At 44.1% G+C, this 23,401-nt stretch overlaps 1 protein-coding gene across 5 annotated transcripts in view; it reads left to right on the forward strand.

Moving 5' to 3' along the window:
* Positions 1-16,817, forward strand: part of LOC128836629 (protein TUNAR) — a 41,562-nt gene extending 24,745 nt beyond the window's left edge. For 4 of the 5 annotated variants that reach the window (XM_054027078.1, XM_054027081.1, XM_054027079.1 and 1 more), the window contains one exon: positions 16,014-16,817. In XM_054027078.1, coding sequence (XP_053883053.1) covers positions 16,014-16,199 — 186 coding nt within the window. In that variant the 3' untranslated portion in view covers positions 16,200-16,817. Of the gene's footprint in view, positions 1-12,000; positions 12,056-16,013 lie in introns of those variants that run through there. The other variant, XM_054027083.1, reaches the window with a different exon arrangement.
* The last annotated feature ends 6,584 nt before the right edge of the window (positions 16,818-23,401 follow it).

Consider the following 23,401-nt stretch of genomic DNA (forward strand, 5'->3'; position numbering starts at 1 on the left):
TCTGGAAATAAATTTCTGACACTTGTAGTCTAGGTTGTTTGAAGCAAATGTTGCCAGTGTGCTGTACTCAAAGGGATGGTTCTTGGATCATTCCTGTGTGGGTTTGAATTGTACTGAAGACCCCTGAGAATTGAACATCCCAAAGCTTTTTCTTGGATTTTGTGGAGTATTTTTGATATGAGGGATGTGTAAGGGGATGTGTAAGTGCCTACAGGATCAGCCAAGGAAAGTTGCTTGTTGAAAGTTTGGAAGTGGAAGCAAGTCACTGTAGATTCAGGCTGAAGCCCACCATCCCCGGCTTCCCATAGCATAATGAGCCATGAGAGCAGACATTGCCCCCAACCCCAAGCTGAGCAACACTGTGGGCAAATGTCTCTTCCTAGTCTGGAGTTGCTCTTGGAAAAAAAGTAAGTAAGTAAAAGAAGAACTGAGCAAAGAAGTGAGAAAGGAATTAGGGGGATGGGAAGAAAAAGAAGCCTTGAGCTTTGGAAGATATGTTTTTTGGTGTCCTCATTAGCAGGCATCTCTTTCATAGAACTATAGTCAAGCATATCGGGGCACAACCTTACCTTTCTGTAAATCAGAGCTGTTTTTCTACTAGCATGGCTGAAGATTGGGAAAAAGGAATGATCTGAATCCATCATGGGAGCCTGTGCCAGGGCTGCTTTTTGCACAGACCTCTCTAGCATTATTGGAACTCCAGGAACCCCTCCACAGAATAGACTATCCCCTTCCGGAAAGTGCTGCTAGCTACCTCCATAGCTCTCAGTATGATTTCCCACATGCACATGAAATATAAGCAGTGGTAATTACAGTGCAGGGGTATATTATGTCTCCCTAGACTGGTTTCCAAATGACCAAATGAATAGAAATACTGGATCCATGGAAAGAAAACGTCCATTGTTAAAATCAATCGACAGGCTTGTATCAGGAAAAAGTGCTTTCTGACTCAACCCAATGTCATTCCTGCTGTGATTTTAAATTGGAGTTTGCCGAGTGAAGCACTCAGATTTTATTTAAAAAGTAAAGTCAGGAGTGTTAAGCCCCTCTGGCTTAGGTTTTTAAAACACAAGAAAGTGAATATAGTTGTTATACAAATAAAGACTTTTAACCCTTAGCTCCTGCAGTCTGTGGTTCTGGCACAGAGAAGTTATGTCTCTTGATGTCAGGGGTTAAAAATATCTCACTGTAAATTCCCCGTGCCACTTGTCTTTAGGGTTGCCAGTTTTGGTTGTATGTATTCCTGGAGATTTCATCACATGACATAATCTTTAATTAAAGATTAATCTTTAATTCCTGGAGACTCCAGGCAAATCCTGGAGGGTTGGCAACCCTACATTGTCTTTAAAAAATTCTTTGTCCCTTCCTATCCTATGAAGTGATAATCACTGGCTGTGCTTCACCCCAGAATTGGCTGCATTTCACTTTGCACTGTTTGCATATCAGATATCAAAGGCTGTAGAACATTTTGGGACCAGTGGAGCTGAAAGTTGCAGTTCAAATATAAGATTGTTCATGTTTACAAGGACTTCTGAGCCCCACAGATGGATGGATGTAGCAGGGAGCAGATTGTAGCATTCTGCTGCCTGATTGGGGCCAGTGGAGAGGTGGGGCAGCTTCTACATCAAAAGACTCTGAGGAGAGGATGGCTCTTACTAGAGATATCCTGCCCCTGAAGGACTGGCTGGTAAAGGCCACGGTGTCCTATCTCCCACCACCACCAAAAAGCTGGGGAGGAGAGGAGGGTGTAAAAACTAACCTCCCTTAGGAAAACAAACAGAGAGGTCAGGGGCTGGGGCTAAGGATGAGTCGGTGAGATTTGGGAGAGGCTGGGGACGGCTAAGTCTGTGGAGATACAAGGCAAAGGGTAGCTGGCTAGTGCAGAGGGTAGCCTGCCATGTGTGAATGGCAGGGCCTGGGAAGATCTGGGGCTGGGTAGGGAGGGAGTAACTGTGCTCCTGAAACTGGAACCAAAAAGAGGCCTTTAAAGGTTTTGCTTCTGCATCAGGAGGAAGGGGAGAGAGCTGGACTGGAGGTTTTGGTCCATTCTGATAAATGTGGTAATTTCTTTACATCTGTTATTGGCATTGATAATTAGTGAGGTGGTTAAAAAAAAAAGTGGAGTTGGGGGACTGGGTAATGGTATATGAAATCTGAGTTTCTGGTTAGGCACAGCTCAGGAGATGGAATATTATTACCATTTAAGGGGTGTTTGGTGTTCTCTGTGAAATAAGCAAGTGGAGGAGTGCCCACATCACAAAAATATCCCCCTACTTGCAACCTTGTTGTCTCTGGCAAGGGTTGAATGAGTATGAAGACTGAACTACCCTCTCACTCGTACAGAAATGATAATCTCTCCAGTGGATGTCTGAGAAATGTTAGCCGACAGTGTAGGGAAGATGGCATTGCATGTGCATGATCTGTGGATAAATAAAGAACTTCACTTTTCAGCAACTTTAAATTAAGAAAAAGAGTGGAAATGCGAGGGTGAAATCAGAATTTTTCAAAATGTCAACATTTTAAGGACATTGTGGATTTTACGCAAGTTTGCAATGCAACAACATCTTGTGGTCCATCCACCATGACTAAAATACCCTGAGATGTGCATGCATTTTGTGAGGCGAGGCCAGATATTAAAACAAAGTACTTTTAAGTGAAAGAATCATTCAGAGGGGCATGGGCCTGATGGGGGCACCTCTCAGTGATACCTGAAGAAAGATGATATTACCTATGGCTTGGAGACAACAGCTGTGCTCCTGACTAGCCAGAGGCCCATTGCTGAGTACCTATGTCTGTAAGGTGGAAAGACATTGTAACACCTGCTACATTTTACTACTTTGTTTCTCCTATGTGCAGTGCATGAAAATGACACTTGCTGATGCTGGTTCCTAATCTACTGCTAAGCACCGGAGTGGTCCATACAGAGCCTGATCCAGAGCAAAGTCAGTGGAAGTTTTTCTGTTGATGTCATTGGACTTTGGATCAGGCCCATAAAGAGTGGGAGATGCCAAGGAGGCAATTAACAGTGAAATGACTCAGAGGAACTAAAAATGCTTAGTTATTCATGATCAGTTAGCTCCACCTATGACTAGGCTATCGTCTACGGCTGGCATTTTTGCAGCAAACAGACTTTGCATCTGATAAGACAGGTACTTTCAGTGGGGATCTGCTTGCACTGTGCCTTCAGTCATTAGCCCACAGTTTCTAATCCACTTCAATATGTTTTATTCACTTATTTGTGTACCAAAATAATATGCACTTCAGAGCAAAAAAACCCTGCACATTATACTTGCAGTTGTTCTCCTCCTTCAAGTCTCAGGAGCCATAGATCAACTACGAGTGTTTAGTGACCTTCTGCCCGAGAGTGTACAGCCCCTGGGTGGGTCTAACTTGTGTGGTTGGCACTTATGTAGCAGATAATCCAAGATGACACTGACCTTGGCAGTCTTATGGGAGAAATATTTTCAGTAGGATGAACTGTGATTGTGTAATTTCTTCAGTGTGCTATATTAGACACACAACCATGGTTTTCCTCCACGTCGGTGTATGTTATGAGTTTTCCATCTATGCTACCATTGTTGTACAGATTTCACTGAGGCCAACAAAAAAATAAATCACATTCTCCACCTATGTTCCCGCATTGCCATTGGACACTGGATTAAAGTACGTATGCAGCAGATTGACTTGTTAAAAACATGTGTGCCAGATCCTCAGCTGGTGTAAGTTGGTGAAGCTCCATTGTTTTAAATAAAGTTAGGTCCGTTTACAGCAACTGAAGGTCTGGTTCAGTGGATAGGACCTTGAACTGGAAGCCAGAAAAACTGCGCTGCATTCCCAGCTACTGACAAGCTGTGTGATCTTGGGTAAGTCACTTTCCTGCCCTAGGTCTCAGTTTCTGCATGCACATGTGGCGATAATGATAGTTACCCTGTTTTGCAAAATACTGTAAGATCTATGACTGAAAAAAGCTTTCTTACATTAATCAGTACAACTGTCTCTTTAGCTTACATTGTGCCATAGCTCCAAGCACCATAGTATCTATCATCACTGCAGTATTCTGCCTTCTCCCTTCTCAGGTTCTAGGACTCTCTGCATATTAAGGAGGAACCAGTTGTAGTTATATGGTTAAGTATGAGGTGAGCTTTGAGCTTAAAGCAGGGATTCAACCTCTCTTTCATGCAGGAAAAATCAGCAAATCCTCATGAAAATAACAGCACTTAATCTGAGAGGATGAATGATTTTTTTGAGAATTTGCAAGAAGTTTCATCCTCATTTGCAAACCCTTTTTGTCCCAAATGATGTTAATAATGGACTAAAGCAGACATTTCAAACTTCTGTATAATTAAAACTCATAAAATCTTGTGAATAGGCAATATATGAAGATATTCTATGATTACAGGTCATTTCCCCCCATTCTTCTTCATAACTCAGTTTCTCCTTCAACAGAGATTGCAGAATAATGTTCTACAACAGAGAATTCCATGAGGAACTGCCCTCTTTTGAAATGGCTACTATTTCCGATGGTTCTCCATTGGACTGACTGAGGCCACAAGCTGCCTTTTGCCAAGATGGCCTTTGCACCCATTCACCTGCTGCTCACACTTTTTCTGTTCACCTCCTTAGAGCATAGGGATTTCCCATCTTCCTTGAGGGCAGATTTAATTTATTCCTATTACAAATAATGGGAGATGGCCATTTTGATGGAGTGCATATTGAATCAAGGCAGCTTGCAGCAGTCTCATTGATAACAATATGATATAGCAACTATTTTGAGAGAAGGCAATTCTTCAGGAGTATCTTGGAAGGAGAAGATTTTATCCATCAGCCTCTGCTGACTGATGATTCCAAGGCCAGAAGGGACCATTGTGATCATATAGTCTGACCTCCTGTATTAACACAGGCCATAGAACTTCCCCAAAATAATTCCTAGAACAAATCTTTTAGAAAAAACATCCCATCTTGATTTAAAAATTGTCAGTGATGGAGAATCCACCATAACCCTTGGTAAATTGTTCCAATAATTAATTACTCTCACCATTAAAAATGTATGCCTTACTTTCATTCTGACTAACTCTAGCTTCAACTTGCAGCCATGCGATCGTATACATTTCTCTGCTAGACTGTAGAGCTGATTATTACATTTTTTTTGCTCATATAGGTACTTATAGTCTGTAATCACATCAACCCTTAACCTTCTCTTTGTTAAGCTAAATAGATTGAGCTCCTCGAGTCTATTGCTGTTAGGCAGGTTTTCTAATCCTTTAATCATTCTCGTGGCTCTTCTCTGAACCCTCTCCAATTTATCAACATCCTTCTTGAATGTGGACACTAGGAACTGGACACAACATTCCAGTGGTTGTCACATCAGTGCCAAATATGGAAGCAAAATAACCTCTCTACTCCTACTCAAGATTCCCCTGTTTATGCATCCAAGGATGGCATTTGCCCTTTTGGTGACTACATCGCACTGTGGGAGCTCATGTTCAGTTGATTATCCACCACAGGGTTTCTCAAACAGGGGTCGCCGCTTGTGTAGGGAAAGCCCCTGGTGGGCCAGGCCGGTTTCTTTACCTACCCCGTCCGCAGGTCCGGCCGATCGCGGCTCCCACTGGCCGCAGATCGCTGCTCCGGGCCAATGGGAACCGCTGGAAGCGGGGCAGGTCGACGGACTTACTAGCCGCCGCTTTCAGCAGCTCCCATTTGCCCGGAGCAGCGATCCGCGGCCAGGGGGAGCCGTGATCGGCTGGACCTGCGGACGGGGCAGGTAAACAAACCGGCCCGGCCCGCCAGGGGTTTTCCCTACAGAAGCGGCGACCCCTGTTTTGTGAAACCCTGATCCACCACAATCCCCAAATCTTTTTCAGAGTCACTGTTCCCCAGGATTATGTCCCCTATCCTATAAGTATGGCCTACATTCTTTGTTCCAAGGTGTTTACATTTACTTTTAGCTGTATTACACTTTTAGTTTTGAAAAATAAGTGCTAAGAGTGTTGCAAATAATTAAAAAGCTATGCTTCGCAAATGTTCCTATCTACAGACTATTCACCACACCAATTTTCCATGATCCTGTGCTCTTCCTACACACAAGGGACTTCTGGTGGCTATTAACATCCAATAAACTCTAACCAAAGATGGGGGTAGAGAAGCATCTGTGCCTCTCTGAATTTTTGTCACCCAAGTAATTTGACTATTTTACATCCTAATTGATAAGTCCCTTTTTCTTACCTATGATATTTTTAAAACAATCTATTATGTTATTCAAAGATCTGTGTAATAGATCAGGGGTCAAATTTGGGGCTCTTGGTTACACAGGTGTAAATCCAGAGTGATTTTGCTGTAAGCTATGGCGTTACTCCAGATTTATCCAAGTGTAACTGACAGCAGAATTTGGCTCAATGTCTATAACTGAAAATGTAACTTAACTTTCATTCTTCTCTCTAAATCCTTAAAAGAGTAGAAAATACTTTTAGTTTTATGGGTAAATTCTTGCTTTTATTCCCATTTTACATGAGCATTGTTTTAAATTACTGACACTACATTAGAGTATGTCAGGATGCATCAGATAAACTGATACAACCTACTATGTCCTTGAGGCAATATGATATATATGTTGCATTACATTAAACATCAAAATATGTTCTTTATATAGTACACTAGCCACTGCAGACAGAAAAATGTACAGGTCATTATGTATACTGTATAGTATTGGAAACCATCTGCAAATAATCTAGTAAATCTCTAGACAAACTGTATATTTGCAAAGGGACTAATAGTGGACCATAGACAAATATGAAAGGGCTTTGCTCTGCCAGCTTGATCTACAAAGGAGACTTAGACGCAGCATTGCAATGCATAACATTTAGGTGCCTGCCACCTAGAGGAGTCCATAGCCCTGAATTAGGTGCCTAAGCTCCCTATACAATGTAGACTTCTCCCCTTTGTCCCAGTCTCCCCTGTTCCTAGCTACTTCTTCCAGACTGTTTGCCTACTTAGTACCCGTACGATCCAAGACCTTGTCAGCTATGTCTCCCTTCACTGCTATTCCCCCCTGGTTCCTAGTCCCAGTCTCTCAGTTCCTCATCCAGTCTCAGTGTTTCCCCATCCCCAACCAACTGGCTCCCACTCCTGCCCATTTTCTTAATCGGCTATTCTTTTCTATATAGGTAAGGATGTATACCTTATGCTCATGGCTGTAGTATCTGAGTGCCTTCCAGTAGTGCATTAAAATGACGTAACTATATGTCTGTCAGATATTGCTTGTTCACTGTCCCTCTCCCAGGTGGAGAAAACTGTGAAGTGGCATGTCTTGTTTTGGTGTCTTCCCAGCTCCCAGTCCTCCCTATCTCCTGGTCACAGTTTGTCTCCCATCCTCCAGTTCCAGTCTCGCAAGACTCTTTGTCCATCTCCCTGGTCCTGCTTTTGGCTCTTTTGCATACGAATCACATAGCTTCCTCCCCCACACTGCCTGGGTGCCAGCCCGGGGACTAACTGAAAGCACAGCAGAAACGCTATCATTTTCAATGCCTGGCCCATAGCAGCTGGGAGCAGCAATTAGAGGGAAAGTCTGGCTTCACCCCACAGCCATGGAATGGAGCATAGAATCATAGAAATATAGGAATGGATGGGGCCCTCGATAGGTCATTTAGTCCAGTTCCCTGCACTGTGGCAGGACTAAGTATTATCCCTGACAGGCGTTTGTCTAACCTGTTCTTAAAATCCTCCAATGATGCAGATTTCACAACCTCCCTAAGTATTTGTTCCAGCATGCTCAGTCACTCTGTGGTGATGCTGCGTGGGTAGGAGCTGTGAGGAGGTAAAGCATGCTCAGTTGCTTTCTGAGGATGCCACATGTACAGTGTTGTCAACACTAGAAGCTGTGAGGGGCTTGAGCATGCTCAGTCAGGACAGAATCTTTGGAGATTTTAGCTGCTAAAATCAGTCTCCACTGAGCATGTGCAAACTGATTTTTTTCAACTTGGACAAATGTGGGCAAATTTTGACAGGGACAGCAAAAGACAATCTCCTCAGCCAAATTTCAGGGGAGTTTGTCACTGCTCCAAAGCATGAGGGCATTAGATTTTTTCAAAGAAGAGGTCTCAAGACTTTTTTAACCTGGGCAAAACATATGTTCGCCTAGCCTCGTTCTTAGAAATAGCTGGATTGTTTTGGCTGAAAAATTATTTTTTTTTTTTAAATCAGCCTGAGACAGACACTTTGCATGAAAAAGTTTAGCCCGAACTGTTAAAATCTGGCAGAGTTTTAAGCAACTGAAAACAGGGTCTTATAATGGGAAGTGTTGGTCAACCTGAATAACATGAGGTGTTACCAGCCATGGCTATAGTTAGTTTTCAGAGCAAAGACACTGGTGGAACTGAAAGCTGAGTCTTCAGGCTATATAGATGATTGCTATATACCTAATATAGAAGTTGCATTGTAAAGTGTTGTGTTATGTTGCTAGGTGTTTTGATGACAACTCTACCTATTTGTACAAAGCAGATTATAATATGCTTGCTAAAGGAAGACTCACCTCGTAATTCCATTGCAAAGTGCTTCTTCATTTAAAAATAGTTTGTCACCCTAAGGGCCAAATTATTTCCTGGTGTAACTTGAAGTCAGGGGAGTTACACCAGTCAAGAATTGGATTCCAGATTTATATTTATTTCTTAGCTCTTTCTATAGAAACAAAAATGTTCTTCTATGAATATTTTTTTAAAATGTCTTCTAAGGCAGGTTAGTATGAAATACAATTTATAGTGACATTAGGACAATTCTTCAAACTGCCTGTGACAAAGGTTACGTGACTCTTTGCTGGTAATTGAAGGGCTGTCTCTCATTGAGACACAGCTATTACATTTTTTTTATAAGTCCTTGTGGTCTGTTATTTGTAAAAGATAACTCCAGAAAGACCCTACAGAATGAGGATGACGAGCTGAGATCTGAGGACCTGGAAGCAGTTGCTTTAGCATATCCTCCTTTCCTAATCAAATTCCTACAAGTATTTTGGTTAACACTATATCGCAGTGGAGTATACAAATACAAATTTTGAAGGTTTTTTATTTTTGTCTTTTTCCAAATGGTTTTGATTTAATAGCAGGAATGGATACCAATGAGGAATATTATTCAAAGATAAATAAATTGTGGTTCCTGTTTATTGATTTATAAGATCACATCCACATATTACAAGGAGGGTACACATCTATATCTTCCAGCATCCAATTGTAGTTGCTTCAGAAATTCTTTATTTTTATTTCTCAGGAAGGATGAGTTTGTGATTAAGACACTGGACTATGAATCTCAGAAGATGTGAATTCCATTCCATTCTAGCACTGCATAAAAGATCCGGAGCTGCCCAAAGGAGGCTAATATATCGGCACAGAAACATTGTGAGGTGTCCCACAATTTCACTGGCATTTGGACTGAGCCATGAAATTCAAATCCAAACATTCCCAAATGCATGGGATTTTGGTTCAAGCCCATCATAAACTGACACTGTGTTTCCCCTCTTTTCTTTCTCTTTGTCTTAATGATGCCTCACGTTTATATGATGCTCTTCATCCCAAAGCATCCGTAGGATCTTTACAAACAAAGGCAGGATTCTCTGCACCCACCACTGAAATGCTTCTGGGGAGGAACATGACTGTTGTTTAAGAGCGCACAGTGCACAACTCAGCAGTTTAGGCCAGAAAGTGAAGAGTCCATGGGAATGGTATAGGGATTCTAGTCAGGTAGAATGTGGGAACTTTGCCATAGTAACTTGTACAAAAAGTGCCAGTGGATCTTTAGCAAAGCACAGGAACTAAGGATGTTGTTTGACACCTCATTCCAAAAATAGCACCTCCAGCAGCACAGTATCTCCTAATGCTACTGGGAATGACTGGCTGGTGGTGAGCAAGGCACTCAACTTTCCCGCCCAACTTCATCCTTAAAGGAGCAATGTGATTAGAAGAACTTTGAATTAGAACAATCGCTTCCGACTTTTCAAACTCCTGATGTTCAAGTGGTTATATTCTCTAGAATCCTCTCTTCCCCGGCTTTGTAATTTGAGCACTGCTAGAGCTTCCCTTCTTTGTGAGATAAGGAAGGTGTCACACTTCAACAGCTTATGCACTCTTTGCATGATTTCAGTGTCCTCTTCAGTTTGCTAATCAAAACCAGTTCTGCTGTGTATTTCTCATCCCTGGAGGGTGAAACTGTCTTCAGAAAATTAAAGCGCTCATATCTGTTAATGTGTCACTACAACTAAAAGCCTGGGGACTGTAAACAAGTTTAAATATCAGAACAATTTTGCTGGTGATTGTCTGTGATTATGTATTAAGCATGCAGAATTTATAGCATCTGATCTTCAAGCAAGATTGAACATAGTGGGCCAGATCCTCAGAGGGTGTTAACTGATGTAGCTCCACAGAAGTCAGCGGAGCTATGCTGATTTATACCACCTGAGGATCTGGCCCAGGGGCTTTTCAAAATGTTGTTCAGATAATACATGATAGCATGGGAATGATCCAGCAGCATGCAAAGCATTTCCCACAAGTCATTGATCACGCTTAGCTCCGCCGAAGCCCATCAGAGTTTGGGCACTCAGGATAAGACTTTAATCCAATTGAGGACCTTATAAATAATGACTTATAATCATGAGTCAGGTCACTTCCAAAACTTTTTCAAGAGCAAATCAAAGTGCCAGCATGAACAAAGTCCATCAAACATATTGGTACAGGCAGTTCTTTAGGGGTGTGTGCCAGATCTTAGATGTGGCAAACCTACTGCAATAAGTTGGGATATGTGTACTTGCTGCTGTTCTCATTCAGAATCATAATTACTCTGTGTCATAGAATCACGACTGTTAACAGAGCAGTTTTAGTTCAGTTGTTACTGGTCTGCGCTATCAAAGGAGGAGGATCTAAGTTTCCCTCCACATTGCCACCATGTAGTTCCCAGTGGCCAGGAAGTCCTATAGCTGTACTAGCAGCCATGTTACAATACTATTGGATTTGGAATCTGCTATGCTAAGCTATCCATTTTGGGTTCTCTGGGGGTCCCCATTACTGTAGTATCTGAGCATTCACCATATTTATCTTCACAACGTCCTCGTGGGATAGGGAAGTGCTGCTACTCTAGTCTATGGATCGGGAACGGAGACACAGAGTCAAAGTGACCTGTTTAAGTACACACAGGACAGCTGTGGCAGGGCAGAGAACTGTGACCTGGGCTCCCGAGTGCCAGACTAAGGCCCTAACCACTGGCTCAGCCTTCCTCCACTGCTCACAGTAAAGAGAATATTACACTTTCCCAAAGATTACATTAAATGATAATGGATCCCACAAAATGAAGCAGGGAGCAGATTAATTCTGAGTGAGGTAATACTGGGATGATCAGGCCGTTATGTAATAATCAAGTTGTTATTGTACATGCAATGAAATACTATGTCAACAGATCAATTATTGGATAGGGAAACAGTATTGTTATTTGAATAAAGGTTTTTTCTTTGGTTGCCGCCCGTCAGCTCAGCAGCAATGATAGAGCCGGATGAAGACTTTTCTGTCCTGTACCAGCTTCACAGATTTGTTAATCTTTAAATCTTTTTGACCTCTTTAATTCTTCACCATGTCTAGCCAATACATCCTCATTTCTAGTTCCTTGCACTCTAGTATGTATTGCCATGTGTGGTATCCTTTCCGGGTCCATTCTTGACACACATTCAAACCACCACAGTCATCTTTTTTGGATCTTCTGTAACAGCATTATTTCTTGCCTTAGCCATTTTCTTATCACTTTAGTTTTTCTTTTTGTCATCTTGAAACTCAGCATTCCCCTCAGCCCGTTCATTTCTGCAGTCAATATCTATCATTCTTTGGCATTCCTCATATTCCAACTTGCTGACCCATACAATAGTATCAGCATGAGAGTTGTCTCATATATGGTGATATTTGTTTTTATCTAAATTTCTTTAGTTTTCCAGCTTCTACAGAGTTTTTCCTAATGCACTAGCGGCTAATGCGTAACTGCACAAAGGAGGCTAATCTTCACAATTGCCACTCTTCAATACCAGTCCTTCAAGGTACACACATTTTTCCACTTGTTCTAATTCTTTGCCCCTGAGTTTGACCTTTACCTCTTCCTCTTGTCTTCCAATTGCCATCATTTCTGTCTTCTCCGTGCTGATCTTCAGTCTGAATTTTCTGCTTTCCTGGTCTACCTTGTCAGTTATTCTCTAAATCCTCTTTGGTCAATGCTATGAGGTCAATGAGAGTGAACACTTATCAGCATTAAAAAAAGGTTTGAAGGGAATGAAGTGGTGTAAGGCTCTCAAAGATACAATACAGCATGGTACAAATGAGATCACAGCACCAAAGGAACTAGAGAAGCTGCTGATAGTTGGATAGAAGAAAGAAGAGCACAGCAAGCCAGAGGGAGAGACTTGTATGGAAGGAGGCAAATTGTACTAAAACTGTGGGCAGATAGTTTTGCAGTAGCAAAATATACCCTCTGCCTACTAGAGGGGTGAAGACGAAGGGCCTGATCCTGCCACATATTGAATGACCTTAGCTGCCATTGACAACATGGGAGATGAGAATGCTCAGTCTCTCGCTCGGTCAGTCCCTACATTTGTAAAAGTAGTTTTGATTCTGCTCTCATTGACATCAATGTCCAAACTTCCATTGACTGCAATAGTGCTAGATTGGGCCAAATCAGGTACTAATAAGGTCATATTTAGGACCCAATCCTGTTAGGTGCTCAGACTCTGTTTCCGTCAAGAGCAGTGAGAGCTGGCAATGTTCAGCACTCCCCACACTAAGCCCATTGAGTACTGTGGGTAGTTCAGACTCTCTGGGTTTGAGCCTGCAGAGTGCATGAGGGTTGTGCAGTGCTGAGCCACAGGACGCTTTGTTACTCATGATTCAATCAAACAAAGGAAGATGAGGGCAACAGATAATGCGGGCGTTTTGCTATTGGCTGTTAGAGATACGGTTGCATTGAAACTTCCATTGCTCTCGCTTTCTTCTAAGTGCAGCTCATAAGCGCTCTCCAGTGAGCAACAGCTCCTAGCTGGCAGCAAGAGTAACTGACAGACCTATGGACTGGATTACATTTAAATACCTGTGCCCTGACCACATCCTCTCTCTGCGCACACATTTTCCCCCAGTGCCCAGCTTCTGTTGCCGAATGTGGCATATTTATTTCTCCACGTTGTGCTGAACTTCTCCACTCAGGTGAGGCCTGATCAAAGTGCTGAATACCACTGGGACAACCTCATTGACATTGAAGGGATTTGAGCAAACATGGAGTGCTGAGTAGCGGCACTAGGTCTCAGTCATTTTGCCAGCAGTGCTTAGCAGCCTGCAGGATCAAGACCACTACCCTCTATGATTATTTTTGTTTCACAGTTAGTGCATTTAGTGCTGCTAAAAATGAGGGGTGGACAGCACTGGCTAGCCCTAGACAGAATGGGCTTGAACCTGCAAGGTACTGAGTGCACTCAATGGAATGGAGAGTGCTCCGCACCATGGGAGAGGTGCTCAGTATCTCACAGAATTGAACCCACTATAGGTAGCTACTCTACAAGGCTTTTGCCCATAACTTGACATCCCCCAATATTGGTTTGCAACTTCCCTTTGTTCCAGGCCTGGGATTTTATTTGATTTGGTTTGGAGCTTTTTTCTTGAGCAGAGACTCAAATCCTGAAATGGATTTTATGACTGGGACCAATTTCATCACTTTATTATAGGGAAAGCATCATGGCTACCAAAGCATTTGAGAAGATGGGCAACCCAACGGATTCATGGTTTGGAGGTGTGATGATATATTTATGTGATTGGCTGGTGTATAGGTTTGTGATGTGGTGTCAGACTGATATGTGTTTGGGATGATACAACAATGGGAGGATACAAATTCGTTCTGAGGTTAACTTATCTTAAAAGCTTTTTGTAAAGATTCTACTGAGACCTTTCAGGGTCAAGTCCTGGTTAAGGCAGCACAGACTGGGTAGCAGCAGTTACATACATAAGGTGCTAAGTGAGATCTCTGCTGTCCTAGGGCAGGTTACCAGAAGCAGCGGTGGGTCACAGCACTGTAGAACAATGTCTATCGCTGCTCTGTCAAGGTGCAAAGTGCTGCTGTCTTGTGCTTCCCGCAGATGCCCACCAGATTTTGACCCAATTGTTCTCATCTTCCAGCAAACCATGCGGGGATGCTAAGCCGCATTGTGTTATCATGTGTATCTGCTAATGCTAGCTTGTGTGCAGAGCCAGGTAATTGTGTGTGGAACTGGCGCCGCTTACCCCCTTTCACACCAGCTCTGGCCCTACCAGCATTGAACCTGAAATATTGTTATAGGTATTCATTAGGAATGCACTCTGTAGTCACAGTATGGAAAATACACAGAAATCACAAATAGTAGAGACTCATCCTCCCTAGCCCCCTCTCTCCCTCTCTCTCGGCAGCCCAGCTTCCTTAGTTTCTTAAAGGCCCCCTATCTACTATATCTTTTCTATCTTTTTCTCCCACCTGGGCTCAGATCTTCCTGTCATTCAAGGCTGCACTCAGCTTGCAAGCCATGACCCTTACACTCTCCCTGCTGTGCTGCATGGAGGAGAGAGTTGTGTAAACCGGTTAACTGGGTGTTCGTCCTTCACCCTCCTCTGTATACACTCCAGCATTCCTTCCGGGTTATCTCAGTGTGATTCACCAGCCTCACTGAGATCAGGTCAGTAAGGATACGGCTACATGGCAATCAAATACCTACGACTGACCCGTGTCAGCTGCTTCAGGCTCGGCCTACAAAGCTGTTTAATTGCAGTGTAGATGTTTGGGCTCAGGCTGGAGCACCTGAGGGTCGCAGAGCCCTACACTCCAATTAAATAGCCCCACAGCTTGACCCCCATGAGCCCAAGTCAGCTGACATGGGCCAGCCACAGGTGTTTAATAGCAGTGTAGACGTGTACCCTAAGTGGGTGGTTGTGGGGAGGAGACAGGAACAGTTGATCCAAAGTGCATGTTCTCCCTTCTGTTCTGTGTAAAGGCCACCTACAAAATATGCCGGTTGGGCATTTTCACCACATTTTGTGACCCCCCCCCCCCAAGGAATTGCAGTGTGCAGCCTCAGAGATCAGGTAACATGTAACCTGAACCCAGATCTTGGCAGAGCAGGTCATTTTGTGTCGGGAAACAAAATGGCCCTTTCCAGGTTTGTGGGACGTCGGGGCTTACAGAACAGACCCAGAGCCGTCAGCTGGAAAGCTGGAACTGGCACAAACTGAAGACTCCCCTCTGTAGGAGCCTCACAGGATCTGAGGTTGCTCCTTAGAAAATAGCTGAATCCTTCACATTGGCGGGTCTGATACTTCTCAACTGACTGTGCTGCAAGTAACTTTTTATTTTGTATTAAGACTAAGGAAAAAAGTGAAGATGGGGCGTTATTTTGTCTCTGCTTTTGTTCTGAATTATTTATTGCAAAGTCACTGTTGTCTTCCTTCTAGTCAGGAAACAAAATGTTTTTGTCTTATTATTTTCCTATTAAAAGAAACAAGGTCTGCTCAGTTTTACTTCTCTTATCCATTTGCTGCCTAGTCCTATAGTATAAACCAACTTTCCCCACCACTTTATGGGCTGTACCTTGCTGTTCTGATGCAGACAAAGCTCCCACTGACTTCAGTGGGAGTTTGTCTGAGTCAGGAGACACACTTTATATGAAAGGTACATTTATAAACAGTTTATAAGGTTAATAGACATTATAATCATGTTACAGACATGAATAGTATGTGTTATGAATGGTCATAAGCACATCAGTTGAAACTGTTATAGGCCGTTATAACTAACCTTCTGAGTGTTGGACTATAGCATTTGATTAACCATTTATTTAAATATCTGCTAATCATTTGTGAACCCTTCATAAACTATTTTAAAATGTACCATTATTATAAAATATGAAGGGGATAAGGACTGCAGGATTGGCTCCAGTATCAGAAACAAGTCATTATAACTAACAATTCACTTGATGCTCATTTTTCTAATTCTAGGTTAGCCTGAGGAGAAGGATAAAGAAACTGGCTACCAAGATGGTAATCACTAGTGGAAATGAAGAAGATAAAGGCAATCAAGAAAAGGAGAGCAAAGAAGAAACCATCCTGGCAATGCTTGGGATTATTGGAACAATTCTGAACCTCATTGTGATCATTTTTGTGTACATTTACACAACATTGTGAGCCAGAAGGCACACGACGAGAACCGACGAAACGGCTGCTAAAGGTGACAACAAACATTGTAGGGTATTGACATGTTGCTTAATCAACATTGATTCTGTACTATATTACCACATCATAAAAGCACTGCCTGCAGGCAGCGAAAGCTGAAGCACAATTAATTTAACAAGACTTTTTCACGCAGTAACAAGCTCCTTTCCCTTTTTATTTGGGTTTGGTTTGGGGGGAAATGACTGCAATTATGTAAGTAGCAGCTTTGAAGAACTCAATCTGGGATACAAACACAATAGAAAGAGACTGTACACTATTTAGAATTACTAATGTATACCATATACTCTGAAAGATAGCTAGACAGCACCGATTTTGTGTCCATTAGGTCAAATAATTTTTTTTCTCCTTGACTTTTCAATTTTATTTACATTGAAACTGACAGGCTTTTTATTTAGAATGAACATATGGTGCAATCATGGAAAAACAATTCCGTTGAGCAAGATCTGCCTAAAAACAATGAAATGTTGGGGGAAATAAGTGACATGATTATTTTTTCTTTCTCATTTGCTTGACATTTATGTCTGTTCAAACCAATGTTTATAAATATATATTTTTAATAAATGTGCTATATTTTTAGCATGAACCAAATATTTGGAGACAATCTGTGCAGCCTGTTTTGTCTGATGAAGTGCCCTTTGTTGACTATGGATGGGATGCTCTTCAGCAGTTATATACCAATCTTGTTCGCAGCCATTTCATTGTAGTCTGGAACAAACTTACATCATGCTTGACTTGAGGTTGGAATGTCAGCTGAAAAGCATTGCTTTTTAATACAGGAGATAGAAAAACATTATAAGGTGACCTTTATAGACTGGTTGCAGGGACATGGCTCTATTTATAGAACAACAGCAAATGAAAAGAATATTAAGGCATCTCACATGACATTCAAAAACTCATCAGATATATGGCTCTTTAAACCCCCATCCCATTCGATAAGTACCTATCGAAGATTTCTGATAGTAGGGGGCTCTTTAATTGAGCGGACGGGCATAACAAGATCTAGTGGCTGGAGCTGAAGCTAGACAAATTCAGACTAGAAAGAAGGTGTACATCTTTATATCTTTCTTTAAAACATGCTTTAACTTAACAAGAAGTTGTGGGCTTGATGCTGGAATCACTGGGTGGAAGTCTATGGCCTCTGTTTTGCAGGAGATCTGACTAGATGACCATAACATTCTCTTCTGACTATAATATCTATGAATCTCTGAGTCATTAAAAATTACATCCCAGTTCTGTCCTCAGATGGCCAGGGACCACAGCCATTGACTTCAGCGTACATGTCTGTCTGAGGAGGTAATTGGCCCCTTAATTAGTTGGACAGAACATTTCTTACTAAATTAGAGATCAAGTTGTGTCATCAGAGACACATGTAGAACCCACATTTAAATCAATGGGAGTTATGTGAGCTCATCTAGGGTGTAGACTAAAGCCATCCATAGTCAATGGAAAGGCTCCCACTGACATCAGTGGGCTTTGGATTAGGACCCTAATTCTAGATCCTGCTCCACTGAAATAAATGACAAAACTGCCATTGATTTCATGGTGCAGGATCTGGCCTTAAGAAGGCAGAACTTCACCCTGCACCAGAAGGGCCTGGCCCGAGAAGGCACTCAGCAATACCTCCCAGAAGGGATGTACTCACTATCTTGAGAGATCAGGCACTAACAGACAAACATATTAGGAATAAGGAAAAGGTCAGTGAATAAAATTAAATGAAAGCCAACACAATGTGAAAGGGCAGAGAGAATTGCATGATAATGATAAAGTGACAGGCCAATGAGGCCTTGAAGGAGTGAGCACATGAGCAGAGGTCTGAGTAGAAATAGGACAGAATAGGAAGGGGGCTTGCACAATTAGGGGAGTAGAAGGGATAATTCATCCATGCTTGTAAAGTGCGTTGATAACTGCTGATCTTTGGGAATGCAAACAAGCAGTATTAATGTATTTATTATCAGCTTGATATCACCTGGATCGGGCTGGTGCCAGGGCCGCCCAGAGGATTCAGGGGACCTGGGGCAAAGCAGGGGAGCTTGCACTCACCGGGCGGTGCTCCAAGTCTGTGGCAGCGTCATTTCGGTGGCGGGGGGGGCCCTTCAATCGCTCCGCGTGTTTGGCAGCACTGAAGGGACCCCCGCTGCTAAAATGCCGCCGAAGATCCGGAGCGACTGAAGGGCCCCCCTGCCAGCGAAATGCCGCCAAAGACCCAGACCGACACCGGGTGAGGAAAGGGATTCTCAGCCAGGGCTTGCGGGGTCCCTGCGGGGCCTGGGGCAAATTTTCCAACTTGCCCCCCCACCCCAGGGCGGTCCTGGCTGGTTCTGCATCTTGGTTTTGTCATGGGTAAGGTACTCAGAGTGTGCATGGGCATTCTTCATTTGTTCTGAATCAAAAGCCAGTGAATAAATAATATTGGCCCCAGGCCTGCAGTCCTTATTCAGGCAAAAGCTGCCATTGATTTCGCTATATGTCAGCATATCCCTGCTCCATTGGCACTGCCCTCCCAAAATGCATGCATAAACTCCCACAGCTGTGTTACTCACCATGAAATCTGTTTGCCCCCTTTCCCACGTTGGGATGCTCCCATCAGTGACAAACACACCTATCTTCTATCTGGCAGCATTGAACCCTTTCCACAGTGCCTCCCCAAAAATGTACAGGGATAGTTCTGAAAGTCTGAGGCACTTACATATCTTATTTGACACAGGGCATCTCAAACCCAGGGCCAGCCCCAAAAGGAAGGAGCCTCTAATTTGAACCAGCAGTGTTTAAATACTGATTGCTTGTCTTAAAATCAAAAGCTAAGAACTTGTAGAACCTACTTCTTGGAGATTTAGGTCTGGTCTACACTATGAGTTTAGGTCGAATTTAGCAGCGCTAAATCGAATTAAGTCTGGACACGTCCACACGACGAAGCCCTTTTTTTTTGACTTAAAGGGCCCTTTAAACTGGTTTCTTTACTCCACCTCCGACGAGGGGATTAGCACTGAAATCGGCCTTTGCGGGTCGGATTTGGGGTAGTGTGGACGGAATTCGATGTTACTGGCCTCCGGGAGCTATCCCACAGTGCTTCATTGTGACCGCTCTGGACAGCACTCTCAACTCAGATGCACTGACCAGATAGACAGGAAAAGCCCTGCGAACTTTTGAATTTCATTTCCTGTTTGCCCAGCATGGAGAGCACTGGTGACCACGCAGAGCTCATCAGCACAGGTAACCATGATGAAGTCCCAGGATCGCAAAAGTGCTCCAGCATGGACCGAACGGGAGGTACGGGATCTACTCGCCATATGGGGAGACGAATCAGTGCTAGCTGAACTCCGTAGCAGTAAACGAAATGGCAAAATATTAGAAAAAGTCAAAGGCCATGAAGGACAGGGGCCATAACAGGGATGCACAGCAATGCCGTGTGAAAATTAAGGAGCTAAGGCAAGCCTACCACAAAGCCAGAGAGGCAAACAGAAGGTCCGGGGCAGAGCCGCAAACATGCTGCTTCTACGCGGAGCTGCATGCCATGCTAGGGGGTGCAGCCACCACTACCCCAACCATGTGCTTTGACTCCATCAATGGAGAATCACGCAACAGGGAAGTGGGTTCGGGATACGAGGAAGATGATGATGAAGACAATGAAGATAGCTCACAGCAATGAAGCGGAGAAATCGGTTTCCCCAACAGCCAGGATATGTTTATCACCCTGGACCTGGAACCAGTAACCTCTGAACTCACCCAAGGTGTGCTCCCAGACCCTGGGGGCACATAAGGGACCTCTGGTGAGTGTACCTTTGTAAATATTACACATCGTTTAAAAGCAAGCATGTTTAATGATTAATGATTAATTTGCCCTGGCAATCATGGCCAGTACAGCTACTGGAAAAGTCTGTTAATGTGTATGGGGATGGAGCGGAAATCCTCCAGGGACATCTCCAGAAAGCTCTCCTTCATGTACTCCCAAAGCCTTTGCAAAAGGTTTCTGGGGAGGGCTGCCTTATCCCGTCTGCCATGGTAGGACACTTTACCACGCCAGGCCAGTAGCACGTAGTCTGGAATCATTGCATAACAAAGCCTGGCAGCGTATGGTCCCAGTGTTTGCTGGCATGCAGACAACATCCATTCCTTATCTCTCTGTTATCCTCAGGAGAGTGATATCATTCACGGTCACCTGGTTGAAATGGGGTGATTTTATTAAGGGGACATTCAGAGGTGTCCGTTCCTGCTCGGCTGAACAGAAATGTTCCCCGCTGTTAGCCACGCGGTGTGGGGAGGGGTGAAGTGATCATCCCTGAGAATTGGGTGTGTGGGGGGGGGGTAGTTGGGTTTGTGCTGCATGTTAACCCGGAAACCGCAGCCCCTCCTTTTACATTGCAAACCCATTTTAAATGGCCAACCTAACAGGTGCTTGGTATGGGAAATGAGGGCGCTGCTGTTTGAAACCATTCCCACATGTTATGAAGGTTAAAAAAGCCAAAAGACTGTGGCTTACCATGGCTGCCTGCAAGCCGAATTCTGTTGCCTGGCACTGCGTGAGTGATCTCTCACACCAAACCAGCAGGCCCTCAATATAAGAGGAAAAATGCGACCTTGTAACGAAAGCACATGTGCTGTGTAATGTGAATAGCAAAATTTAATGTGAAAGAGTGTACTCATTGTTCTCTAAAATGTGTCTTTTTTAACCACCTCTCCCTTCTCCTCCACCAGCTGCAAATGTTTCTCCTTCACAGAGGCTAGTGAAGATTAGAAGGAGAAAACGGCGAACTCGGGATGATATGTTCTCGGAGCTCCAGATGTCCTCCACGCTGACAGAGCACAGCAGAATGCATGGAGGCAGTCAATGTCAGAGTGCAAAAAAGCACAATATGAACAAGAGGAGAGGTGGTGGGCTGAATCGCGGGCTGAAGAGAGCAAGTGGCGGGCTGATAGCAGTGCTATGGCATCTGGGCTGACAGAAGGCAAGAGTCGATGCTCCGGCTGCTGGAGCATCAAATTGAAATGCTCCAGCGTATGGTTGAACTGCAGGAAAGGCAGCAGGAGCAGAGACTGCCGCTACAGCCCCTGTGTAACTAACAGCCCTCCTCCCCAAGTTACATTGCCTCCTCACCCAGATGCCCAAGAACACGGTGGGGGGGCCTCCAGCCACTCCACCCCAGATGATTGCCCAAGCATCAGAAGGCTGGCCTCAATAAGCGTTAAAGTTTTAAACTGCAGTGTGTCCTTTTCCTTCCCTCATCCCCCACCCCTCCCGGGCTACCTTGGCAGTTATCCCCCTAGTTGTGTGATGAATTAATAAAGAATGCATGAATGTGAAGTAACAATGACTTTATTGCCTCTGCAAGCGGTGCTCGAAGGGGGGAGGGGAGGATGGTTAGTTTACAGGGAAGTAGAGTGAACCGGGGGGAAGGGTTCATCAAGGAGAAACAAACAGAAGTTTCACACCGTAGCCTGGCCAGTCACAAAACTGGTTTTGAAAGCTTCTCTGATGCACACCGCACCCTGCTGTACTCTTCTAACCGCCCTGATGTCTGGCTGCGCATAATCAGCGGCCAGGCGATTTGCCTCAACCTCCCACCCCGCCATAAATGTCTCCCCCTTACTCTCAGAGATATTGTGTAGTGCACAGCAAGCAACAATAACAACTGGAATATTGGCTTCGCTGCGGTCTATCCGAGTCAGTAAACTGCACCAGCGCGCTTCTAAACATCCAAATGCACATTCCACCACCATTCGGCACTTGCTCAGCCTATAGTTGAACAGGTCCTGACTACTGTCCAGGCTGCCTGTGTACGGCTTCATGAGCCATGGCATTAAGGGGTAGGCTGGGTCCCCAAGGATAACGATAGGCATTTCAACATCCCCAACAGTTATTTTCTGGTCCGGGAAGAAAGTCCCTTCCTCCAGCTTTTGAAACAGACCAGAGTTCCTGAAGACGCAAGCATCATGTACCTTTCCTGGCCATCCCACGTTGATGTTAGTGAAACGTCCCTTGTAATCCACCAGGGCTTGCAGCAGCATTGAAAAGTACCCCTTGCAGCTTATGTACTCGGTGACTTGGTGCTCCGGTGACAAGATAGGGATATGGGTTCCGTCTATCGCCCCACCACAGTTTGGGAATCCCATTGCAGCAAAGCCATCCACTATGACCTGCACGTTTCCCATAGTCACTAACCTTGATATCAGCAGGTCTTTGATTGTGTTGGCTACTTGGATCACAGCAGCCCCCACAGTAGATTTGCCCACTCCAAATTGATTCCTGACTGACCGGTAGCTGTCTGGCGTTGCAAGCTTCCACAGGGCTATCGCCACTCGCTTCTCAAATGTGAGGGCTGCTCTCATCCTGGTATTCTGGCACTTCAGGGCAGGGGAAAGCAAGTCACAAAGTTCCATGAAAGTGCCCTTACGCATGCGAAAGTTTTGCAGCCACTGGGAATCATCCCACATCTGCAACACGATGCGGTCCCACCAGTCTGTGTTTGTTTCCCAGGCCCAGAATCAGCGTTCCACGGCATGAACCTGCCCCAGTAACACCATGATTTGCACATTTCAGGGGCCTGTACTTTGTGAGAGGTCTATGTCCATGTCAATTTCCTCATCACTCTCGTCGCCGCGCTGCAATCGCTGCAATCGCCTCCTCGCCTGGTTTTGCTTTGGCATGTTCTGGCTCTGCATATACTTCAGGACAATACACGTGGTGTTCATAGTGCTCATAATTGCCGCGGTGATCTGAGTGGGCTCCATGATCCCAGTGCTATGGCATCTGGGCTGAAAAAAGGCGCGAAACTATTGTCTGACGGAGGGAGGGAGGGACGAGTGATGACATGGCTTACAGGGAATTAAAATCAACAAAGGTGGCTGTGCATCAGGGAGAAACACAAACAACTGTCACACATAATGGTCCCCCCAAAGATTGAACTCAAACCTTGGGTTTAGCAGGCTGTTGATTTCATGGAGGGAGGGGGAAGCAAATGAATACAGAACAAATCTGGTCCATCTTTCTTTTACATCTTCGGCTGGCAGCAGACGGTGCAGCATGACTGATAGCCATCGGCATCTTCTGGGTGCTTGGCAGAAGATGCTGTATTATGACTGCTAGCCATCATCGTCAAGATGGTTCAATAGGACTGCTGGCAGGACTGAGTCTCCAGGAGACAAAACATGTCTGCTCA

The sequence above is a fragment of the Malaclemys terrapin genome, chromosome 4, assembly GCF_027887155.1.
Source record: "Malaclemys terrapin pileata isolate rMalTer1 chromosome 4, rMalTer1.hap1, whole genome shotgun sequence".
Taxonomy (NCBI): Eukaryota; Metazoa; Chordata; order Testudines; family Emydidae; genus Malaclemys; species Malaclemys terrapin.